Raw genomic sequence first — 25,343 nt, 5'->3', positions numbered from 1 at the left:
ATTTTTGTGCTTACCTGATGTAATGAAAAGGAAAAACTACACCACCATTCAAATGTTTATAGTCAGCAGGGCTTGATGTTAACACCCACCAACCCACCAAATGTGGGTGTATTGTGCTGTATAATGCTGTGTAATGCAGTCACTCCTACTAGCCACTTTTATATACAATATATGCATTTTTTAATTGTCTTAAAAAGGCATCTGGAATAATAAGCTAAGTGCATTGTAGTGTTGTCAAAAATATCACTATCTAAGCTGAAATATCTGAAACTTGTACTCATTTTCCTCAGAATAGATACACTTTCTCTGCACTTTCTCTCTTTCATCTCTCCGACAGCGAGTGACACATAAACCCGCCTCTCCTCACTCACTCTTACTCACTGTTACAGGACTTGAATTTGGGATTGTGCGTATTATGCATAATTTTACTCATTCCTGCAGATTTTGTTCTTACACCCAAAGTGCCATACATAAAGCCGCCTCTCAGCACTAAATTAAGTTATTTTTCGCTACTTATAGTGTTTAAAGCTACACTGTGTAACTCTTTTAGTTTATTCTTAGCTAAAAACACTCAGTTCTTTCAAAAATATGTGTGCTCATTAATGTATATTTACTTCGTTCAAGTAATAAAGTATTCTCGTGAGTGTATAATATGCATTAAAATACATACGGGTAAGGGGATCTAATGTCGGTCGCCATGTTGCCCCTCCATCTTGAAATTACATTAGCCAAAGAGGGACATCAAGCTTCGCCTTTCGCGTTTACGTTTGAGTTAACACTCATGGACGAGGTCGAACTGGAAGCCATGTTAATCTTGGACTACATTGGCCACCGTAGGAGGTAAAACGAAATCGGAGTTGAGAGGAACAGAAACTAATATTCACTGGATGGTTATGTACCTTTTCACCGCTAGATGGGGGTAAAAATCACACAGTGCAGCTTTAAACAGTCAAATACACACAATGTCAAAATGCCGGTCTTGGTGAGTATTCACGTAAACACAGTGAGTTATGTTTTAAGTAGGGTTGGGTATCGTTTGAATTTGAACGATTCTGATTCCGATTCCGATTCCTTGTTTCGATTCCGGTTCCTAACGATTCTCGATTCCGATTCTTTTAAGAGGCAGGGTCAAAAAAGTTTAGCTAACCTTGCTAACCAACGGCCTTTCTGAAGGAAATAATCCTTTCTGAAGGAAATACTCCTTCTGTAAAAATACTCCTTTTGTCACAAATTTTGCATTTTGCAGAGATTTCGTTATTTTTAGAAAAGTGAAGCCACACTTTGGATCGCCGACGTAAGCTACTCATGTTCGACTCGCGCGGTTATGCCAACACTTCCGGTAGACGCTTCTTCACTGGTGGTGTTCAGCGGTTTCTTCTTCCGCTCGGCGGACTGTGAATATCGAAACTAGGAATCGAAATTTTAACTTTTGAACGATTCCGGGAAAAACAAAAAGTTAGTCCCGGTTCCAATCGATACTCGATTCTCGATACCCAACCCTAGTTTTAAGTGAACGTAAGATGTTGAGAAATAAAACGCATGTGTAACAGTATAATGAATCCGTGCATCAGCTCTTAAAGTGACAGCAGCATAATAAACCTGCTGCCAAATTATTAAAAATATCTAGATAATATTAAAAATATCTATATGGCAGTTTTCCTCTATGGTATCAATGTCAAAATTGTGGCTAGTGAAAATGCTGAGTGGCTAGTAACTTTTTGGCTGCTGAGCAAAAAAAAGTTAATGTCAAGCCCTGATTGTCAGTAAGATTTTTATTCAGCAAGGGTGCATCAAATTAATCAAAAGCGAAAGTCTATTTAAAATAAAGATTTCTATTCATCAAAAACTCCTAGTTTTCTCATAAATGTGAAGCAGAAAAAATTTGACCTCACGTTATGTCAGTCACGCTTGCACACCACCTCCGAATACTTTCGTCCATCATAAAAAAATTCGGATCGTGTTCGATTTTCTGCGTTTTTCGCATCCACAGCCAGCATTTTGAGAGGTTTTTTGACAATTCAGGGCCGGGAGGAGCTCGTTTACTGTCTATGGAGCTCGTTCCGCACATCATTGCACATATGCGCAGTGCTTCAGTTTTCAATTCGATCAAGTGTTTATGTTCACTTCTCTCGATTGGATTATGAAAGGAATAACCTCCCCTTTCAATCAGATTGAAATTTTGGATCGATTAATGTGTGATTGAGCAGCCAATTCGATAACTAATGTATGTATTATTTGGGTACAATATATAACCTGTAGCCTACAGCTTCCACCGGGCCGCGTGTGTGTCCATATCTTAGACATACTGAAAGTCTCTGTTCAGAATCGATTGGTTCACGGAAATTGGTGGTCTTGTTTTTAAAATGTGGCTCCAGAATCGCAAGCAAAGCATCAAATTGTCCCACTGACATTCTGAGGCAAATTTTGAATCGCTCGGCATAAATTCGCAACTCCTTGATAAGGAGGTCAGCGCAATTTCAGGATTGGATGGACGTAATATTTTCTCTTTCTTCTCTTTTCAATAAGAGAGAGGACAACAAAATCATCCTCACTGCTTGACAAATCCATTTATAATTTTTGCGTGTTTTTTTCCGCAAAGGTTTAATAAATACGCATCGGACTGTGCGTGGTTTCTGTGCGCGACGAATTTTTAGGCTGACGAACACGAAAAAACGCATACGAAAATTTCGTACTCAGCGTGCAATGGCCTTAAAGGACAAGTTCAGTATTTTACAATTAAAGCCCTGTTTTAAGATCCCTGATGAAATAGAATGGTTAAGATTGTTTTTTAGACAAATGCTCCTGTCACGAGAATTTTTGGATTCTGTGTTAGCACCCCCCCCCCCCCCCCTTCCAACAGGTTTTAACGTAGTTTTTGTCCAAATCCATTTTCTTCCTGTTTTTGGTCGAAGTCCACAGTAGTTGATTGTCGAGTTTACGTGCGCGATCCTTAGTTATCTAGTTACCATTGATCGCGCACGTGAACTCGACAATTTACTACTGTGGACTTCGACCGAAAACAGGAAGAAAATGAAGTCGGACAAAAACTACGATAAAACCTGTTGGAAAGCATCTTTTGCAGCGATTTTTGTGTGAGCATATCAGTGAACACCCCAGACCACTCGGTGAGTTTCACGTCTTTGTAAACTAAAGTTTTATGTGTTTTTATGAATGATTGTTCGAGTGCACCTATGCTACCATTATAAAGGTGGGGGGGGTGCTAACACAGAATCCAAAAATTCTCGTGACAGGAGCATTTGTCTAAAAAACAATCTTAACTATTTTATTTCATCAGGGATCTTAAAACAGGGCTTTAATTGTAAAATACTGAACTTGTCCTTTAAGCGTTGATCTTCTTCTGCAGAGGCGGTCTTTAGTCACACTATGGCATAATAAAGTAACAAAATCGAAAAAAGTTGTTTTCTGAGCTTGGTTTTTTACTTACAAGATATTTTTATAGTACAGTGACCTCTTATATGACAAAATATTATAAAGTTTATAATATAAATGAATTTTAATAATTTTAGCAGCAGTGCTTTATTAAGCAGCATTTATAAAACTCATGACTTCCGAAGCCCCAGTTTTGTGAAGATAGAGATTCACACATCTTTACATCTTTCTCTCAGTTGCTGGAGCAGGCCCTGGTGATAGAGGAGCAGTTGCGTCGGGCTGCGTACCTCAACATGACCCAGGACCCCACTCACCCGGCCATGGCCCTGAACGCCCGTTTTGCCGAGGTTGAATGTCTAGCTGAGTCACATCAGCATCTCAGCAAGGAGTCGCTTGCTGGAAACAAACCTGCCAATGCTGTCTTGCATAAGGGTAAGGAGAGTGTGTGTGATTTATCTCGTAAATATCTTTTAATGAGAAATGATGTATCAGAGGGAACGTGTTTGTGTGTAACTCACACAAAGTTAGCTGGCGTCTTGAGAGTCTGATAAAGGGCTTCTGGGTAGATCCAGTGGGACCGGGTGTTCCCGCCAGCTCTGATATGGGAACGGTTCAAGAACACAAGGCCTTTTTATTTGTTCTGGAGTTTTCTCAAACGTGTTGTTTAAACTGTAGCAATAAACCATTTATTGGATACCAATTTACTTGGCATGTCACTCTTATGATTAGCTGCAATTGCTGAGAGAATTGCCAGAAAACTTCACTTTTGACAATTAGAATCAATTGAATCATTTTTAGTTCGCTTTCTGAACCTTGGATCGGTTTTTAAAACTGATATTGATAAAAAGGTGCATATTTGATGCGTTTCAAAACAAGGTTAAAGAGTACTTCACCTCTGGAAAGATGAATGTGTATTTAAAATGGGTCATTTATCTTGAAGAAATGTGAAATTATTTTTGAATTTGGAGCTTTCTAGACTGAGAAAGACAACAACTCCCAGAATGCACTTGCTTCGCTGCCCTATGAGGCCACGCCTACCGGTAACAGAGCGCAGTGGTTAAACAACAAGTCTGAGTCTACGTGATGAGTCTGCCCGAAAATGTGTTTTGAGATCGCCCAAAATGTCTGGGTTTCGGCTTTTGCGTTCTACAGTCGCCATTCATCATGTTTACTGTGGCGAGCGGGACGAGTGAGGGCCGCGGGAGAACGCCGCGAGGCCGGTGGCGTGATTAAGTTAACGATGAGCGACACCTGTGAGACGCACCGGTCTCGTCAGTGTTGTAGTCGAGACCACCTCACTCGAGTCCGAGTCGACACCGAGACCAGACAGAGTCGAGTCTGAGTCAAGACCGAGTCCATAGAGAGTCGAGTCCGAGTCGAGACCGAGACCAGTGAGGGTTGATTACCTAATTTACTTTTATTTACTTAGAGAAATCCTTTTTGTTGTTTTTTTTTACTGAATTTACTTAGAGTTTAAAAATATGATCAGTTTAGGGTAAAAAGGCCACATAGTAGGTGGTGTTAAAAGTAATTTTATTACAATTTGTCATGTGCAGTTTCGCACTAGAAAATCACCAATCACTGGGCGTGTCAATCAATTTAAAGAAATATTTTATTAACATACATTAATAATCATGAAAAATATTTTCAATTGAACTCGAGTGGACTCAAAGTCCTAAAAAAAAAAATTGTTCGAGTACGAGTCAATTCCGAGTCCAAATGGACACGAGTCCATGACGAGACCAAGACCATTAAAATATGGTCTCGAGACCGAGTCCGAGATGAGTCCGAGTCTCGAGTACTACAACACTGGGTCTCGTATCTCTCACGGAGGAGCAGGAATTTTCTTAGCAATGTTAAAAACGCACATCAACCGATCACTTGTTTAGCGTTCATGTAAACACTACATTCAGATTCACCAATCGGAATGAATTCAGTTAGATTGAAACAAAAGCTGTGCATGTAAACAATGAATGGCGACTGCAGAAAGCAAAAGCTGAATCCTGGACATCGACAGCCGGACATGTCCGGGAAAAAGAGGATGGTAACCCCTACTACTCAGCTTTCTCCTGCTAGCTTAGCTTCCAAAAAAAAAAAGTCTGACACTATGTGTTCATTCTGTGAGATCGCCCTCTATGGGCGGGGTGAGAACATGCGGGACAGCCCGTACTACTGACTGTAGTCTTTAGCCTCTGGCCAAAAAATCCTCCAATGACGCAAAATGTTTCCAGTTTTCCAGACAAAAAATACATAAATCTCTCGTCTCAGGGGGATATGAGGGTGGAAAGCACGGAAATTTGAAAATACTTCAGGTTTTCTACTAATCCTAAATCCTGAATTATCCCTTTTATTTATACTGTATACTATTATAGTATTTATTGATATTTTCAATTAACTATTTTTATTAGTTTTGGGGTGTTTTATATTTCTATGTAGCTTTATTGAATGTTTATTTAAGTTTTTTTTATATATATTTTTTATTAATGCGTGTTTTGGATTTATTTTATTCATGTTGTTTCTTAAGTTTAAGTTTTACATTTAATATTTATATTTTAATATATTTCGGCTTTATTTCAATTCAAGAAAATTAGTTTTACTTTTAGTTGACAAAAACAGCACCGTTCAAAACCTCTCTTCTGGAATTGTTTCGAGGCTTGAATGAAATTTGATAAAGATTTTAATAATGCTTCCCACTCCCTCAGTTCAGTTGTTAAAGTCATCATGAAATCAAAGTTGACCCCGTTTACTTTCTTAATAAATGTTCCTGTTCTTATTTGTTAGTACATTCTAAAAAATTTATAAAACATTATAAAATATATCTTATTTGTTAGAACATTATATAATTATAGTACATTTAGTTTTTGCAACTTGGCATGTTGTAATATAATGAACATTTGTGTAGTTCTTAACCAACTGGAGGAGCTTCTGAGTGACATGAAGGCAGACGTGACGCGGCTCCCGGCCACACTCTCCAGAGTCCCTCCGATCACGGCCCGTCTGCAGATGTCGGAGAGGAGCATCCTCAGCAGACTGGCCAACAAAGGCAACGAGACACACACCCCGCCGGTAAACACACAAACACATATCAATATACACATTCTCACAGATACTATCATTTAATTTTTTAATTTATTTGTATAAATTAATACTCATTAAATTGACCAAATCAGCAATTTCCAATTTCTGAAGAATCATGTGACACTGAAGACTGGAGTAATGATAATGACATTGTCACAGGAATAATTTACATTTTAAAAATGACTAAAAATAGAAAAGAGTTTGTTTTATTTATTTGTGATTGTCCCGTTTGCTTCCCGCTTTCACATCCTATTGGAAATTTGATGCGTTCTTGGCTCTTTCATACTAACAGATTGGCGAGCGTTCATCACAATTTGCACGCGATAACACCCTGACCTGTCGGCACGCTCAACGATTTGCAAATCGGGCTTAAAATCATGTAGTGTGAACTAGGCTTAAGGGGGGTTATTGCTGCTTATCCATGCTAGGCTGCCCTGAACAGAACCATACCAGAGAATGTCTAATTGAAGAGAATTGGCACTGGCTGGTTACTTCCGGTTTCTGGACTGGCTGCAGTAACACGTCTCTGTCCATGAAGGGGCGCTCGTGGTCGAGTGCAGAATGAATGGGAGTCAATGGGGTTTCACCCCCAGAAATCCACTTTTCTCAGGATGCAATTTTTTGTCAAGTAATTTTAAAGTTGCATTCAAAAGGGAGGGCTAAGAAAATACACTCAGCTGAAAATTGCGTTTTTAAGTTCACTTATCTGTTCTAAAAATCCGTTCAAAACTCTGATGACGTCACACAATAGCAGAATGCTATCGTGTTCCAGCCAACAACGGCCTAACCTGTAAGAAATCAAAAGGACATAAGTACTCGTTCATTCGACTTTTGGCCTATAATCTATATTGAACTTGCAGAATCAACTATAAAATCTGTGTTGATTTAACGACAAGCTGATGAAAGAGACACTTTTAGCCGTTTAGCCCCATAGACTCCCATTCGTTCTGCACTCGCCCGCGATCACCTCCAGTGGAATTCTAATGGAACTGCAACCAAGATGATACACAACGGGGCTAATAGGAAGTGCCAAGGCTCTCCGTTAGACGGGCTCTGACCATACCGCCAATCCTACCTGTATGCTAATTGTCAATTGTCTTTACCGATAGTGTTCCTGACAGAAAAGCATGACTTATCCGACACTCCAATCTTTGGTGCTCTCCTGGTTTATTAAGTGCATCATCCTGGTATTTAAATTCTATTTGGAATTTTCAGTGTGAAAACACTATAGAATAGGAAATGCAAATTAGGACGCAACACACACTCACATCCACCTACATGCCATTTGTTGCAGTTTTAAAGGGTTAGTTCACCCAAAAATGAAAATTAAGTCATTAATTACTCACCCCCATGCTGTTCCAACCCCGTAAGACCTTCGTTCATCTTCGGAACACAAATAAAGATATTTTTGATTGAATCTGAGGGCTGGATCACTCTTCCATAGACAGCCTGAGGGACTCAAACAGATCTCAGTCCCCATTGACTACCATAGTAGGATACTATGGTAGTCAATGGGGATTGAGATCTGTTTGATTAAAACATTCTTCCAAATATCTTCCTTTGTGTTCAGCAGAACAAATAAACACATAGAGGTTTGAAACAACATGAGGGTGAGTAAATACTGACAGAATTTTCATTTTTGGGTGAACTAACCCTTTAATCTTACACAACTGTGAATGACCTGCTTTGGTTTCTCAGATTCATAACACGCACACACTTTCTCTCTGTTTCTCTCTTTATCTAGCCTATTCCTTCAGGCCCGTATGCCACGCCACAGAATTTCGGCCATCCCTTCACACCTGCACCTTCAGCGGCTCTCGCTCTAGCTGGGGCCAACTACGGCCAGATGCCCCCTGGCTCCTTCATATCAGGTCAGTTTTGCTGATCCATCCCCAGAAAGAGCCCATAACCAAAGCAAAACCAGACCAGCTTCCAGTGGTCTCATGCTCGGGTTACTCTGAACCATTATAAAGGCTTTTCAAATGACAAGATCAACTGCTCGTATTAAACTGAATGCTTGTATATGATGAAACTGTTGATTTGAATGTCTATGATGGTTATAGAAACGGTCTGCTTGTGTGTAGAAAAAGACACAAGGAATTCGAAACTTCTCAAGTTCAATTGAGAGTCCAGTTGAAATCGGTTTTGAGCGGCTGGGGGTATTGACATGTTTGTTTGGTTGGTTGAAATTTGAAAGGCAGATTTGCTTGCCATCTGTTGCTCATGGCAGTCTCAAAATGTGAAAACAAAGTGCTTCTTGTATGCAGCTCTGGATTCGAGCATCTGCTAGATGCCTTAAACGTGAATGATTTTGGATGTTAAATTCACGTTTCGCAGCTTAATATGCAGAGACAGCTAAAATAGGCCATTCATAGGTTGATTCTGCTGAAAAGCGTAAACACTGTGGCTCTGTGGTGCTATCAAAACATTTATCTGCACGGTTGATCATCCAATGGCGTAAGATAGGGGCGGAGCCAACTGTTTGGCCAGCCAATGGCAGATGGGGAGGGTAGTGTCTTGAAAACCTGTTTGCAAGCAGTCATTTTTTTGCAGTTCTTTTGGTGACGCACTTTGGTTTAACACATTTAAGAGCTGAGGATTTCTGGGTAATTTAGTAAAGTGTGAATTTTCAGATTAGCAGGTTTGTGGGAAAAACGATTACACCATAAACCATAAAACACCAGTGAATTTAGTTTTAGCAGTGAGAGAGAATTTATGTGTTTGCAACATTCCCCATAATGAGGTCTAACTACATACCCAACAAAACAATGCTAATTTCTGTAACGTTTTAAAGTAAATTGCAGTTTTCGGCAAAACTCTGTCGTCAATGTGTATATTTACCTACACATTGGCATTGCACTTTGTCTAGTAAACATCTAGTCATTAAGTGAAGAGATGTTGATCAGTAATTGTTTCACAGATTGTAATTTACTCTTCACCTGATTCAAACCAATGTTGTGAGTCTTTTTAAATGATTCATTCAAATGAATCATTTGTTTGTGAATCAAACTACAGCAGTGTTATTTTAGTATTGTTTATGTACTATGATATATTTTATTCTTATTTTTAAATTAATATTTTCAGTTTATGTCCTTTTGTTATTTTAATTAATTAATTTATATATTTATTTTCATTTCGTAACGAGTGTATCAGGTTAAAAATAAAAGGCATCCAAAATAAAAGTTTGTGTTTAAATAATGTATGTGGGTGCACTGTGTATAATTATTATATATATATATATATATATATATATAAATACACACACATTCATGTATATGATGTATCTATAAAATATTTATATTTATATATAATATAAATTATATGGAAATATATATATTATATATAACATATTTATATTTATATATAATATAAATTATATATATATATATATATAGTTTATATACATGAAAATATTTCTTAAATATATACAAGCATGTGTGTGTATTTATATATATATATATATATATATATATATATATATATATATATAATTATACACAGTGCACCCACATACATTATTTAAACACAAACTTTTATTTTGGATGCCTTTTTATTTTTAACCTGATACACTCGTTACGAAATGAAAATAAATATATAAATTAATTAATTTTAATCGTTTGACAGCCCTAATATATATACATATAAATTAGCTTAAAAATGTTTAAAAATTTCAATTAGTCTTTTTTAATTTCAGCTTTTATTTCAATTAACAAAAATGTTTATTTCAATTTCAAAAAACAAAAATTTTAACAGTATAATGACGATAATAACCGTGGCCTACACTGGTTGTCCTGTATGCTTGCAAAGACTAAGCAAGCAGTAATTTAGACACAGAATCAATTGAGATTTTACTCAAATCAACGCATGATTCAACTTTCCTCTGTTTTCTCGCACTGCTTTCTCTCACTCTTTCTCTCTCAGTCTATTTGTGTTTATGTGGGCGTAAATGTGGGTGTACAAATGCTCCATTTCACAATAATGTGAGGTCAGTGTATGAGAGGCTGGATCTGACATGTCTCTAAAGCACTTTGAAGATGTGTGTCGCATTTGTTCCTTTAAAAAGATTCAACCAGTGACCAAACTTCCAATGAACCGGGGAATGATTTGTATTCCACATATTTAATTTAGTATACATATTGAACATGGCTACAAGTTTAAACACTTGCTCAATATGTTATTTTTCATAAATTTCAGGACATATTCTGTCCTGAAAAAAAAAAAAAACACTGACAAAAGTCACACTTTGCGTATTCATATTTCTGCAAAAATATGATTCTGGTTAGGACACTTAATTGCATTTTAATTTGAGCGGGCCCCCAGTGGAATTTTGGCTAAATAATGTCACGTTCTCCATCTTTGGTCCAAGAGAACAGATTGGCCCTGCCAGTGAGTTTATTGTTTCAACATTAGCTCTGTAACAGCATATGTGTGCAGGAAGCACTGAGAAGAGTTTTTGTTTGCCGTTTTCTGTTTATTCCATCCGATTCCCGACTCTGTCCATCGTCCTGACTGTTTGTACCCGTACAGAGTCGAAGGGTTTCTGGATTGAGAGTCCTGATACCAATCTTTCTACCGCAGCGTCTAAGGGAGGCATATTTTCTTGCCATGGTGCTTTTTCTGAAAATGTCATTACAGTTATCCAGGACTTTAGCTGTGCCAGGAATCGCTCAGCCGAGGGAACGTTTTTTTTTTTTTTGCTTTTCTACTCAGATATTTTTAAGAGGGTAAAAAAACCCCATAAAGAAACACAAATGTGCGCCGGTTTTTCAAACCCCCCTGGAGGCCGAACTAGACGCTCTCTCCGTCTGTCTCTCTCGTTCAGTCACTGAAATAGCCCGGGACTTCAGATCCTGGTGGGTGTAGAGGCTGATTGGGTTTGTTGAGGCTGTACACACTGAACCCTCGCCTGGCTAAAAATATGCCCCGCTTGGGGCCCGTTTGAACCCACTGGTCCCTGATTGAGACAACTGCGGTGACCCCAGCTTAAACCGAGCCAGGGAGCGAGATGAAAACAGCATGCCAGACTAAACAAAAAACGAGGGAGAGAAAGCGAGATGAAAGAAAAGAGAAAAATGAAGGACAGACTGTGTTGATCCGTTTAGCGTACTCCATAATAGGACATTTTTTGGACCCGGTCAGACATCTCTCTAAAAGACAGAAGGGAGGAGAGAGACAAAATGGAGTGCGAGCACCTCTGTGGAAATCCTAGCGGACGCCGTGACTTCTCTCTCTCTCGATCATTCTTAAAGTTGTCAGAAATAAAGACTTTGGCGAGCTCGGCTTGTTTTCTTTTTTAAGTCATTGCCACTTAAACTCTTAGCGTTTTACATGTCGTGAACTTTGCGAAGCAAAAGGTTTTAGACACATTATGTCAACACAGATTTCTTTCCCAAAAACCACCCGAACCGCTAACAGCTCTTTTTATTTTTATTTTTTTACCTTGAGAAAATTCGGCGCGTCACTGCTCTCGCAGCCAGTGGACGTCCCGACTCAGCGGGAGGTTCAAAAAGCGAGAGTATTTTAAGCATAAATGCCTACAGTTATGGGTTATGGGATACTGTGCCACTGATTAAATTAAATCAAAAATGACTGATTATGGCGGCTCACCACTCCAATAAATCACCTGTGCCACTGATTGACCGCTCCCTACCCCCCAGTGTCTACAGTCTGCCCCCTTTCTGCCTCCACAGAAGCCCCGTCCTGCCTGAAGACTAAGGAACATGACGTGCTGCAGCGCCAGAGGGTGGTGGACCTGTGGAAGGACGGCAAGTCGGAAGGGTCAATTGGGCAGGAGCTCCGCATGCCCAAATCCACCGTGCACAGCATCATCGTCAAGTATCGCCTCAGCAACACGGTGGAGAACCTGCCGCGCAACGGACGGCCCAAAAGACCGTGACCTGAAACAGTGATGGATGGAAGACTGGAGGAAGAAAGACTGTAGAATGTGAGGGGCGGAAAGGCTAGAAAAACGATAAACCGGTAATAAATTAAACAGGACGGGAGGGAACAAAGAGGTGGGAATGTCTAAAAATATTATAGTGCGACTGGACTTCCTGAGAGTTTTTTTTTTTTTAAGGCTAAATGGTTAATAATACTTGATGGAAAAGAGACGAAAACACAGACCTCTTTCCAGCACTTTTTTTTTATCTCCCTTCCACTCTCACTCTTTCTCCCCTTGCCCCCCTCCGCTCTCTTTCTTTCATCTGTCGGTCCGAGAGAAGTCCCAGCAGATTACTTTTTCATTTGGCCGAAGGAGCGAGAGTGCTCGTTTAAGTGCCCGAAATCTTCCCTCCCTAATTCCGCCACAAATCACCATTTCTCTGCATCCCTTTATACGGTATATCTCTTTCTCTTTTATCATTTATCCACTCTCCTTCTCTCTCTCTCACACGCATATGCACCCATGCAGCCTCTCACAATGTCAGAAGTGAAGGATTCCAAATACCACAAGTTTGTTTTCTGTCATTAAAACCCCTGACCTAATCAAAACTGTTTTGGAAAGGAGGCACAGTGGAGTGGAACTATCTTCTGTTTTTTTTTTTTATGGAAACTGCGGATCTCTCAAAATATTCTCCAGCCACGGACTCTCTGCGCTCCTAAACCAGGACTGCGAAATGTTACAGTGGCACGAATCCACTCCATATATTGCATCCCGTCCGAAAATATCTTTGCACCTGATCTGAGATCTGTTTTCTGGTTTTCTCAAGCTGCCTTATTGGAGGAGCGTGCTGATCCTGGGTCAGAAGTCCACACGACTCAACCTGCCCGACCAAATTCCTGCGTTGTGCTTGAGCCAGATTCAATCCCCAGCAGGACTTTTATACAGTACATGACTGTTGTGTGAGAACTGCAAAAATGCACAAACACACCCACGTGTGCGCAAGCACGCACACTTGAGAGACACTTAAGTAGCTCTTTATTTTCCACCACGTTTTATTGTAGCGGTATGCTTGAGTGTGTGTGCACGGTCATGTATTATCACTGGACTGAAGCTAAGTGTGCATATGGTCGGGCTTGATACTGTACGAGTGAAGATACAGAAGGTTCTTCTGTGTGTGTGATTAATTGTGTGAGTGTGCTGGTTGTTTGGATAGGCCGGGTCGCTGAGGCCAGCTGCCATCTCTGCGTGTTTTTCTGGTTTACCGAGAAAGAGAGAGACTGAGACTTGAGGCAGGCTGGTGTGCAGGAGCAAAACTTCAGATAATGGTTAGTCAGAGAAAGTGGCATACCGAGATGTTTAAAATGAAGACTGAGAAAAAGATGATCTGAGTAGGAATAACAATTTAACGGTGACAATTATTTGTTTGATACATTTGGATGATAAAGCCTAATACTTTATGCATATTATATGTATATGAGGGCTTTGATAAACATTATAGGCAGTAAAAATAACAATATAAAATTATATAAATGTTAATTAAAACAAATTACAGGAACACAAACATTCCCAGACACAGTTTTGTTTTTTTTTACATTTTTTAAATAAGGCTTATATTTACAGTAAAAATATAAATATTGTAAAAATATTAATACAATTGAATTAAGTGTTTTCTATTTGAATATATTTTAAAATGTCATTTATTCCTGTGATGCAAAATTGAATTTCCAGCATCATTACTCCAGTCTTCAGTGTCTCATTACTCCTTCAGAAATCATTCTAATGTGACGATTTGCTGCTCGAGAAACATTTCTTTTATGATTATTATCAATGTTGAAAACAGTTGTGCTGCTCAAAGTTTTTTTTTGTGGAAATCATGATACATTTTATTTAGGATTCTTTGATTAATAGGAAGTTCAAAAGAACAACATTTATTTGAAATAGAAATATCTCATCATATAAATGTCTTTACTGGCACATTTGATACATTTATTTCATCCTTGCTGAATAAAAGTGTTAATTTCTTTAAAAAAATAAATCTTAGACGCCCTTGGCCTACTTTTCAATGGCACTCTAGTAATATGTTAATATCATAGTGAGTAAAAGAAGTAGTCTGAAAGAGTGAGACAGTCTGAGAGAGACAGTCTGAGAGAGACAGTCTGAGTGAGACAGTCTGAGTGAGACACAGCCTGAAAGAGAGTGAGACAGTCTGAGAGACACAGTCTGAAAGAGAGTGAGACAGTCTGAGAGACACAGTCTGAAAGAGAGTGAGACAGTCTGAGAGACACAGTCTGAAAGAGAGTGAGACAGTCTGAGAGAGACAGTCTGAAAGAGAGTGAGACAGTCTGAGAGACACAGTCTGAAAGAGAGTGAGACAGTCTGAGAGAGACAGTCTGAAAGAGAGTGAGAGTATGAGAGACACAGTCTGAAAGAGAGTGAGACAGTCTGAGAGACACAGCCTGAAAGAGAGTGAGACAGTCTGAGAGACACAGTCTGAAAGAGAGTGAGACAGTCTGAGAGACACCGTCTGAAAGAGAGTGAGAGTATGAGAGACACAGTCTGAAAGAGAGTGAGACAGTCTGAGAGAGACAGTCTGAAAGAGAGTGAGAGTATGAGAGACACAGTCTGAAAGAGAGTGAGACAGTCTGAGAGTCACAGCCTGAAAGAGAGTGAGACAGTCTGAGATTCACAGCCTGAAAGAGAGTGAGACAGTCTGAGAGACACAGTCTGAAAGAGAGTGAGACAGTCTGAGAGACACAGTCTGAAAGAGAGTGAGACCGTCTGAGAGACACAGCCTGAAAGAGAGTGAGACCGTCTGAGAGACACAGTCTGAAAGAGAGTGAGACAGTCTGAGAGTCACAGCCTGAAAGAGAGTGAGACAGTCTGAGAGACACAGTCTGAAAGAGAGTGAGACAGTCTGAGAGACACAGCCTGAAAGAGAGTGAGACAGTCTGAGAGACACAGTCTGAAAGAGAGTGAGACAGTCTGAGAGACACAGTCTGAAAGAGAGACAGTCTGAGAGACACAGTCTGAAAGAGAGTGAGACAGTCTGAGAGTCACAGCCTGAAAGAGAGTGAGACAGTCTGAGAGACACAGTCTGAAAGAGAGTGAGACAGTCTGAGAGACACAGTCTGAAAGAGAGTGAGACAGTCTGAGAGTCACAGTCTGAAAGAGAGTGAGACAGTCTGAGAGACACAGTCTGAAAGAGAGTGAGACAGTCTGAGAGACACAGTCTGAAAGAGAGTGAGACAGTCTGAGAGACACAGTCTGAAAGAGAGTGAGACAGTCCGAGAGTCACAGCCTGAAAGAGAGTGAGACAGTCTGAGATTCACAGCCTGAAAGAGAGTGAGACAGTCTGAGAGACACAGTCTGAAAGAGAGTGAGACAGTCTGAGAGACACAGTCTGAAAGAGAGTGAGACAGTCTGAGAGTCACAGCCTGAAAGAGAGTGAGACAGTCTGAGAGACACAGTCTGAAAGAGAGTGAGACAGTCTGAGAGACACAGTCTGAAAGAGAGTGAGACCGTCTGAGAGACACAGTCTGAAAGAGAGTGAGACAGTCTGAGAGTCACAGCCTGAAAGAGAGTGAGACAGTCTGAGAGACACAGCCTGAAAGAGAGTGAGACAGTCTGAGAGACACAGTCTGAAAGAGAGTGAGACAGTCTGAGAGACACAGTCTGAAAGAGAGTGAGACCGTCTGAGAGACACAGCCTGAAAGAGAGTGAGACAGTCTGAGAGTCACAGCCTGAAAGAGAGTGAGACAGTCTGAGAGACACAGTCTGAAAGAGAGTGAGACAGTCTGAGAGACACAGTCTGAAAGAGAGTGAGACAGTCTGAGAGACACAGTCTGAAAGAGAGTGAGACAGTCTGAGAGACACAGTCTGAAAGAGAGTGAGACAGTCTGAGAGACACAGTCTGAAAGAGAGACAGTCTGAGAGACACAGTCTGAAAGAGAGTGAGACCGTCTGAGAGACACAGTCTGAAAGAGAGACAGTCTGAGAGACACAGTCTGAAAGAGAGTGAGACAGTCTGAGAGACACAGTCTGAAAGAGAGTGAGACAGTCTGAGAGTCACAGTCTGAAAGAGAGTGAGACAGTCTGAGAGACACAGTCTGAAAGAGAGTGAGACAGTCTGAGAGACACAGTCTGAAAGAGAGTGAGACAGTCTGAGAGACACAGTCTGAAAGAGAGTGAGACAGTCTGAGAGTCACAGCCTGAAAGAGAGTGAGACAGTCTGAGATTCACAGCCTGAAAGAGAGTGAGACAGTCTGAGAGACACAGTCTGAAAGAGAGTGAGACAGTCTGAGAGACACAGTCTGAAAGAGAGTGAGACAGTCCGAGAGTCACAGTCTGAAAGAGAGTGAGACAGTCTGAGAGACACAGTCTGAAAGAGAGTGAGACAGTCTGAGAGTCACAGTCTGAAAGAGAGTGAGACAGTCTGAGAGACACAGTCTGAAAGAGAGTGAGACAGTCTGAGAGACACAGTCTGAAAGAGAGTGAGACAGTCTGAGAGACACAGTCTGAAAGAGAGTGAGACAGTCTGAGAGTCACAGCCTGAAAGAGAGTGAGACAGTCTGAGATTCACAGCCTGAAAGAGAGTGAGACAGTCTGAGAGACACAGTCTGAAAGAGAGTGAGACAGTCTGAGAGACACAGTCTGAAAGAGAGTGAGACAGTCTGAGAGTCACAGCCTGAAAGAGAGTGAGACAGTCTGAGAGACACAGTCTGAAAGAGAGTGAGACAGTCTGAGAGACACAGTCTGAAAGAGAGTGAGACAGTCTGAGAGACACAGTCTGAAAGAGAGTGAGACAGTCTGAGAGTCACAGCCTGAAAGAGAGTGAGACAGTCTGAGATTCACAGCCTGAAAGAGAGTGAGACAGTCTGAGAGACACAGTCTGAAAGAGAGTGAGACAGTCTGAGAGACACAGCCTGAAAGAGAGTGAGACAGTCTGAGAGACACAGTCTGAAAGAGAGTGAGACAGTCTGAGAGATAGTTCCCAGATAGTTCCAAGGTTGTTAATTGTAGAAGCAGAGAGTCAAGTCACTCCGACATCTGAATCTGAGCAATGAATTATTTTCCTTGGCTCACGCTGCAGGAGTTTGCAGTACAGCGCTCAGAGATATGAAAGTCACTCGGCAGGTTTCTAGCTCAGCATTTCCCCCTTGTAAAGGAGCCTCAACGCATTCCAGCCTCTTTCCAGACGCGTTCCCATCTGAAGGCCATGCATTCTTCTTCTCTCATTGGATGTTTATGAAACAGTGCCAGACTTAATCAGATAATAGCCGCGTTTCCACTGCCGGGCCAGGGCCGGGCCGTGCTAGTGCGTGCCAGGGCCAGTCGCGTTTCCACTGTCACTTCCGGGGCTTGATCGGGGCTTCCTCGGGGCCAACGGCCAGGATTTCTGGCCCGTCGAATACCTTGGGCCAGAGGGGGCCAGCTCGGGCTAGAGGCGTGTTCAAGGTAAAAGGCGGAGTTTATCGGTGTTATGGAACGTTATGATCTGAAGCAAGATGCACATAGGGGTGTCCATGTTTAACCGATTAACCGTTTAAAATTGCATAACATTTTAATTTGAACTGTAGGCCTATGCCAAATGCTGCGCAACAATATATAGGCTATATATAGCTACATATCGACGAATTTTCAGATATTTGTTTGATTTTTTTTTTGCCCCTTAAACATTTAAAATATTTGACAAATTAATATGAAAAAAATATATATTTTACTGGTTTTCTGAGGCCAAATTAGAACCTGGAAATGATATTTTGCCCGCAGTGCTGAATGAGAAGAGCCGTAACCACAGCCTACAGAAAATGATCTAAATGATTTTCGGCTAAAAACATATCTCCATCTCCGGATGCACATTTAGAGAGAAATTAAGCTACATAAACATAGAAGATATTGGCTTTCGATTCGAATTTGTTTGTTTTAAATTGGACATTTAAAGCTTTAATCTACAAAGGATATAACCCCTGTAGACTAAAGCTTTAAATGTCCAATTTAAAACGAACAAATTCGAATGCGGTGGCTGTTTCAGGTCTCACGCTTCAGTTCACGCGGAGATCATGATTAATGATTAATTGTTAAAGCACAACGTTTTCTTGTTATAAATAAATTTATTTGCGAATAATGTATTATTATTTTCTGTATGACCAGAAATTAAAGAGTATTTTAAGTTGTTTCCACTGAAAGAATGAAACTGTTCACATGGGCGTCTCGCAGCCATCAGTGCGTGCTCCACACACACTGGATATGCGCTGATATTTGTCAAAAATATTGTGTTTATTTGTGCTCTGTTCCTTTTTTGGATAAAGGCGTCTTCTACATATGCAGCCTAATAAAATGTTACAATAATGATGATGATGGTTATTATTATTATTATTTTATTATTTGCAGACACGGAGTTTTTGTGAAATGGACGTTTTGCTTATTTTCAATTGGCAATTTCAGTTTGAAGGGTGATGGAAATGGGGCTTTAACTGCTCCGTACTTGCTGCGTTTTATTTCTATAAATTAATTTCGTTTCGAATGGGGTCCAATCAGTTATTAAAGGTGTTAAAAATTTACTCTGTATCTCGAGGTTGCGGCGCGCACACTATGCACCGAGTATTAACCGATGGGCCTCGGTTAACGATTAATGAATAACTTAACGTGCCCGCAGCCCTACTTGTTATATCGCGCAAAAAATCGCTGCTTGAAATGGAGAATCGCCTGTACTGGTCTCGGGACACTATTGCAGCCACTACGGCAGTTGAGTTAATATACATGCTATCTTCCTAATTTAAAAAATAAATTAATTCATAATACCCGCTGAAATGGGTTGGGTTTTATGACGTTTGATCCTGAAAGGCGTGTTGGGGGTGGGGTCTGGGGCAGCGCTGTGGGGCTACTGGCCCGGCAGTGGAAACGCAAGCCCGGTGCTTGAGGCCCGAGGCCACTAGCTCGGCCCGGCTCGCTGTTAGCTCTGGCCCAGCCCTAGCCCGGCAGTGGAAACGCGGCTAATAGAACTCAAGCGTTACTATTAGCCTGTTCCAGTGCACTCATTTCAGTTTTTTTGCACACTCAAGACTTAATCTCAGCCAAAACCTGTAGCACAACAACCGACTCTGGTGTTATTGTCCTTGGAAAAACTTCGGTTGTGTAAGTTTGAGGAACCCAAGCCAAGAGGGATTGTTCCTTTTGAAGATCTTGCAACTTTTCTCAGTGCGCTGCATGTTTAGGCCTGAGACAAAACAGGTACCCCGAGTGCTCCATCAAGCTGGCTGGCGGGATTATTGTGCAACCACGACATTGACATTTCAACTTTGACAAATGTCTTGAAATAAAGATGCACCGTCTGTAAGGTGTGTTCTTCCGCAAGAGGAATAGTAGCAAAATATTAGTGTTGATATCGCAGGAGTTATTTGAATGTAGCCTGTCATTTGTAGTGGGGTGGGGGTTAATTCTTCAAACCAAAGGTATTAAATACCATTTACTAAACGTTGGACACTCCAATTGTAGTCACTTCATATGTTCCTTCACCAGAACCAGTATCAGACTTTAGGATGTTCCCGGCGGGTGTTTGTGTTTTATACGTGACTTGAAGAATGGCAGCGATCATGTCTGTCAGACTGCGAGTTTGCAACAAAAAAATCTACAAGTACAGCAAATTAAGCTAAAGTATTTCAAACACTATACACTCACTATGTGCTTGTGTGTGGTGAACTAAAATACTCAGTACTGTTGTCCTCATATACATCTCTTTCTTTATACAACATGAGGTTTTGTATTATTATTATGTATGGTATATATAGTATATTCTGACTGTATGCAAGTTTACCTATTAAAGTATGACCACAATGAAGAACAATGTGGTTTTATGTTTTGTTCACACTTGGATGACCTTTTCCAGCATCTCTCAGGCTTCTTTGTTAATCTTTAAAACTACTTATTTACACTGTTAAAGGAGTAGTTCACTTTAAAAAAACTTTTGCTGATAATTTACTCACCCCCATGTCATCCAAGATGTCCATGTCTTTCTTTCTTCAGTCGAAAAGAAATGAAGGTTTTTGATGAAAACATTCCAGGATTTTCTCCATATAATGGACTTCAATGGGGACCAAACGGTTCAAGGTCTAAATGAGAGTTTCAGTGCAGCTTGAAAGGGCTTTAAACGATTCCAGACGATGAATAAGGGTCTTATCAAGCGAAACGATCACTCATTTAAAAAATAAATACAAAAGTTTAAGTTCTATAAGCACAAATGGTCGCCTTGCTCTGTTCTGTGATGAGCGTTCGTGACTCTCCTGTTCAAACTCGTTCATTAAAATGAACAAATCTTTTTTCGTGTCATGACTCGAAGGGTCCTAGATAAGACCCTTATTCATCGTCTGGTGTCGTTTAAAGCCCTTTGAACAGTTTGCACTGAATCTCTCATTTGGACCTTGAACCGTTTGGTTCCCAATGAAGTCCATTATATGGAGAGAAAATCCTGGAATGTTTTCATCAAAAACCTTAATTTCTTTTTGACTGAAGAAAGAAAGACGTGGACATCTTGACGTGGATGACATGGGGGTGAGTAAATTATCAGCAAAAAGTGAACTACTCCTTTAAAACTATTAAAATTCAAAAGGTTTCTAGTTCCCGCCTGGTAAGGTGAGCCATCGGTCCTCTTCATCAAGTCTGATCACTGCTTTCTAAACTGAATGTTAGAAAATGCAGTGGGTCAAATTCACTTAAAATTGCGTACAAGCCCATCATTTACAAATACTGTACGTTTATCCATTCCCTCAGTCTAATACCCTGCATAGTACATGTTCGGGATGAGCGCGATGAGTACTCAGCAATGGCAGCAGTGATCGTGACTTTTTACTGAATTTAAAATTCAGGAACAGCTTTATCCTAAATTTAGAAAGATTTCTGTGTGAAAACATTCACACGTTTTTTTTTTTTTTCCACTCAAGTATGTGCATATTCATGGTTAGTGAATGAAACCCAATGAGATGGAAAGGGGAAGAATTGGGAAAATTCAATAATAATTATAATAATAAGATTGGAAGGTCAGGTTTAACTTTCGCTGTTTTGATTTCAACAAAAAAAAGCAAATTATTATCGTACAGATCATTAACTTCTCTTCCTGTATGCGTGTTTGCTTGTGTCCCTACAGTGTTGAACGGACCCCCCATGTCGGTAAAGAAAGAGAGGGAGGTAGAGTTTCTGATGGCACGGCGGGAACAACGCAGCGGGGAGGTGATCTGCATCGACGACTGAATTCAGCACCTCTCTAACCACACACACACACACACACACACTGACTCAGTCAAAGGACGTCTGCATGCAAACATAAACACGACTATTCCTGAAAACACACATGCAGTTTGACGAATGAACAGACTACCCTCAGTATCACAGCAGCACTTTCACCACACCTCGAGGTACAGCTACTCTGAATTCTTGGTTCCTCCCGAATACATATGTTCACACATACACACACTAACATTTTATTTCCTTTCCTCTCATAGCTATCTGTCTCAAATCAGCCTCACACGTTCATCCCGTAATCTCGTCGACACAGACATGAAGCTGCATGTATGTGGAATAGCTTCACATCACCCGCAGTGATTTGTTTTTTTCGACAGCATGCACCTCACGGTCCACGGTTTAGTCAAGATAAATGTCTGCGCATTGAGCCGTGCATAGTGCAGTCTTTCAAGAAAACCCTCATCGTAAGCTAGCGTGACGGTTTTGAAGCGCCATGAACCACTTTAGTGCCCCTATTATGCTATTTTCGAATGCAGTGTGTAATATAACTGCTTTTGAATGTCAAAGATCTGCACAGTTTTAAAGACGAATAAAGGTGTCGTCTCCTAAAAGAAAGAATCCGCTCTGAACAGCTGAAACGAGTCGCCAGTATTCCAGTCTCACTTACTGTTACAAACCTACGTAACAATGTGACACATTTGCATAATGCCAGTCTATGGTGTTCATTGGCTGTCCGTGACACTAGTTGTTGCTCAGACTGGAAGAGTTTGGTTCGTGTTGTTCAACATGTCGAGAAGATGCTGTTTCAGGACGAGAAGGAGGGGTTTAGAGAGAGTGAATCTGTTTCAGACACTGTGAGAAAATTAGGTGATGTGCAATGTAAATTATGAGAAACATGATAGTGTTTTTTGACCTTGAATGCATGTAAATCATATATCAATAGTGTAGGCGACCTCCACAACAAAATTGAGAACCTTAAAGGAGAAGTTCATTTTTGAAAAAACTTTTGCTGATAATTTACTCACCCCCATGTCATCCAAGATGTCCATGTCTTTCTTTCGTCAGTCGAAAAGAAATTAAGGTTTTTGATGAAAACATTCCAAGATTTTTCTCCATATAATGGACTTCAATGGGAACCAAACGGTTCAAGGTCCAAAAGACAGTTTCAGTGCAGCTTCAAAGGGCTTTAAACGATTCCAGACGATGAATAAGGGTCTTATCAAGCGAAACGATCGCTCATTTAATAAATAAAATAACAAAGTTTAAGTTTTATAATCTCAAATGGTCGCCTTGCTCTGTTCTGTGATGCGCGCTCGTGACTCTCCTATTCGAACTCGAAATCTTTTCCTGAGTCAACTCACTCATTTCGTTTGTTGAATGAACCAAATTTCACGAATTCGTTCATTTTGATGAACGAGTTCGAACAGGAGAGTCACGAATTCGCATCACAGAACAGAGCAAGGCGACCATTTGAGCTTATAAAACTTTATCTTTGTTGTTTTTTCTTTAAATGAGCGATCGTTTCGCTTGATAAGACCCTTAATCAACGTCTGGAATCGTTTAAAGCCCGTTGAACAGTTTTTTGACCTTGAACCGTTTGGTTCCCATTGAAGTCCATTATATGGAGAAAAATCCTGATTTTTCTTAATTTCTTTTCGACTGAAGAAAGAAAGACATGGACATCTTGGATGACATGGGGGTGAGTAAATTATCAGCAAAGTGAACTACTTCTTTAATGATAGCACAATAGGGGCACTTTAATTTTAAATTTAATTTTAATGTCTGTAAGGGATTGTTGACCCCAAAATGAAAATCAAGGGCATCATTTACATCCCAAACCTGTTTAACTTTCTTTTTTCCGCAGAACTCAAAAGATGGCATTTTGAAGAACATACGATGAAAGTCAGCGAGTTTCCGAAACAACATTTGGACCCCATTGGCTTTCATTGTATGGTCAAAAAAATATATCAGAATATATTTTGTTACAAAAGAGTCAGATTTGTAACAGAAATTTGGGGCCGACTATGCCTTTAAGGACATGGGGGTTTTAGCATAATGGGAGGATATACACAATTTTTTTTTTAAATGATTAGCCGAATGGCCAATTTCCTGCATCTTTCAGAGGACAGAAAAACACAAGGTAGAGTTTATAACCTACCACGACAGTAAGGAAGTAATGTATTATGTTCGATTGAAACAGTATTGGCTGCAATATGGTCTTGGATAAAAAAGACATGTTTGTCATGAAGCTATTTAGCCTTATATTGGGACATCAAGCATTGATATGTAGAGTTCCCTGCCTTTTTAAGTATTGACCCTTAATCTTGTGCTACTTTGAGGTGAAGAGGGTTCATCTTCATACCTCTCTAATAATGTTCAAGATTGTCACTGAAGCACGTCTGGCAGTCCTGCACTTTCTCTGTCAACCCCCCATCACTTCACCCGCACTTTCTTTCATTCGAACGCATCTCACTCCCATCCTTTATTCGCATTTCTACTTGTTTTTATGAGCTCTTTGATATTGTTTGCGTATTTAAACTCGGTTTCATTGTGTTCTCCTGTTTTTAATTCTCGTTCTTACGACTAAGATTATTGTTGTTGCTCTTGATGTTGTCCTTGATGTTACGATTGCGAAGCTTCTACCAAATGAAAATAATAGTAAAAACGTTAATAAAAAAAACCACAGTCGAAACATTGATGCATTGTATGTTTGGTCCGTGACATTTCTTGTAATAATATTCCATGAGGAGGTTGAGCGGACTTCGTAACGATTGATATCAACGCTATCTAACGGACATCTCGCTTGTATCTAGATTCGGGGCTTGCCAACAAATAACCTGTATGCAGTGGATCACATGTAACCATGAAAAATTGAAAACATATGAATGCATATATTCAAATCAGCAAATGAAATTCCTTCCGCAGTGTTTCTTTATGACCTTTGGCTCCTACAAATGCAAAGCCTTGTAATGTAATCGCCTTAAATGGGAGTACAACTGTAAAGGGTTAATCAGCAGATGTGAACTCTGTGTATCCCTATAGCTAGGCCTCAACTCTGAGATCTCACGAGTTGAAATGTTAATTTATTTGCCTCAGTCCCCAGTACAGTTCTGAAATGTCCTTAATTTCAGTGCTTGGTATTATTTGGGAGAGTTGTGTCAAATCAAGCACTTTCTGTCCGTTTTTTTGATTTCTGTCTTTTCATTTTCTTTTCTTGCGTTTAGTTTGTTTCCTGCTAAGCGTTACTGTGTACGTTGTGATTCCAGACAGTCAGTGACATTGTTGTGATCAACATTCGGCACACCGAACGGAACATGTTAATAATGCATCTTTCTCTCTTTTTGTTTTGTTTTGTTTGTAATAAAATAAAAATTCAAATGAACAATTTCTGGTTTGCTGTGCTTGTTATCAACTTATCTAAAGAGATGACACAAGGTTGGGAGAATTTGATCAGTTTAATGATATATTTCTGTTAGTACATGTATTGATCCTGAACCGTAACGTTTCGTTGCATATAGTCAGATGACGAATTCAGTTAATCACAGGTGATCACACTCCAGTCCAGAAGGGGGCGTGTGCGGCAATTTAGCGCTGTTAGGAAAAAGAGCGGAAGAAGAGATCGACGCACCCATATCAATAATAAAGGCTAGGGGCCTTTCTCAATCTTTGTACTTATGTCCTTTTGTTGTTGTGAAACGTCATCTTTTGTGGCCCAAGTACTGTCCCAATACACAAGTTTGCATTTTGGCAAGAACGGTTA

At 40.1% G+C, this 25,343-nt stretch overlaps 1 protein-coding gene across 4 annotated transcripts in view; it reads left to right on the top strand.

Annotated features, from left to right (window-relative positions):
- chd3 (chromodomain helicase DNA binding protein 3) overlaps positions 1–24,970 on the top strand; it is an 80,057-nt gene extending 55,087 nt beyond the window's left edge. For 3 of the 4 annotated variants that reach the window (XM_039658787.2, XM_039658786.2, XM_039658788.2), the window contains exons 37-40: positions 3,627–3,822; positions 6,293–6,456; positions 8,213–8,339; positions 12,159–12,481. In XM_039658787.2, coding sequence (XP_039514721.2) covers positions 3,627–3,822; positions 6,293–6,456; positions 8,213–8,339; positions 12,159–12,364 — 693 coding nt within the window. In that variant the 3' untranslated portion in view covers positions 12,365–12,481. Of the gene's footprint in view, positions 1–3,626; positions 3,823–6,292; positions 6,457–8,212; positions 8,340–12,158; positions 12,482–21,488 lie in introns of those variants that run through there. The other variant, XM_039658789.2, reaches the window with a different exon arrangement.
- Positions 24,971–25,343: the final 373 nt, after the last annotated feature.

Source organism: Pimephales promelas, chromosome 1, assembly GCF_988280905.1.
Source record: "Pimephales promelas chromosome 1, fPimPro1.hap1.1, whole genome shotgun sequence".
In the NCBI taxonomy this organism is placed as follows: domain Eukaryota; kingdom Metazoa; phylum Chordata; class Actinopteri; order Cypriniformes; family Leuciscidae; genus Pimephales; species Pimephales promelas.
This window is presented reverse-complemented; position numbering and strand designations above follow the sequence as displayed.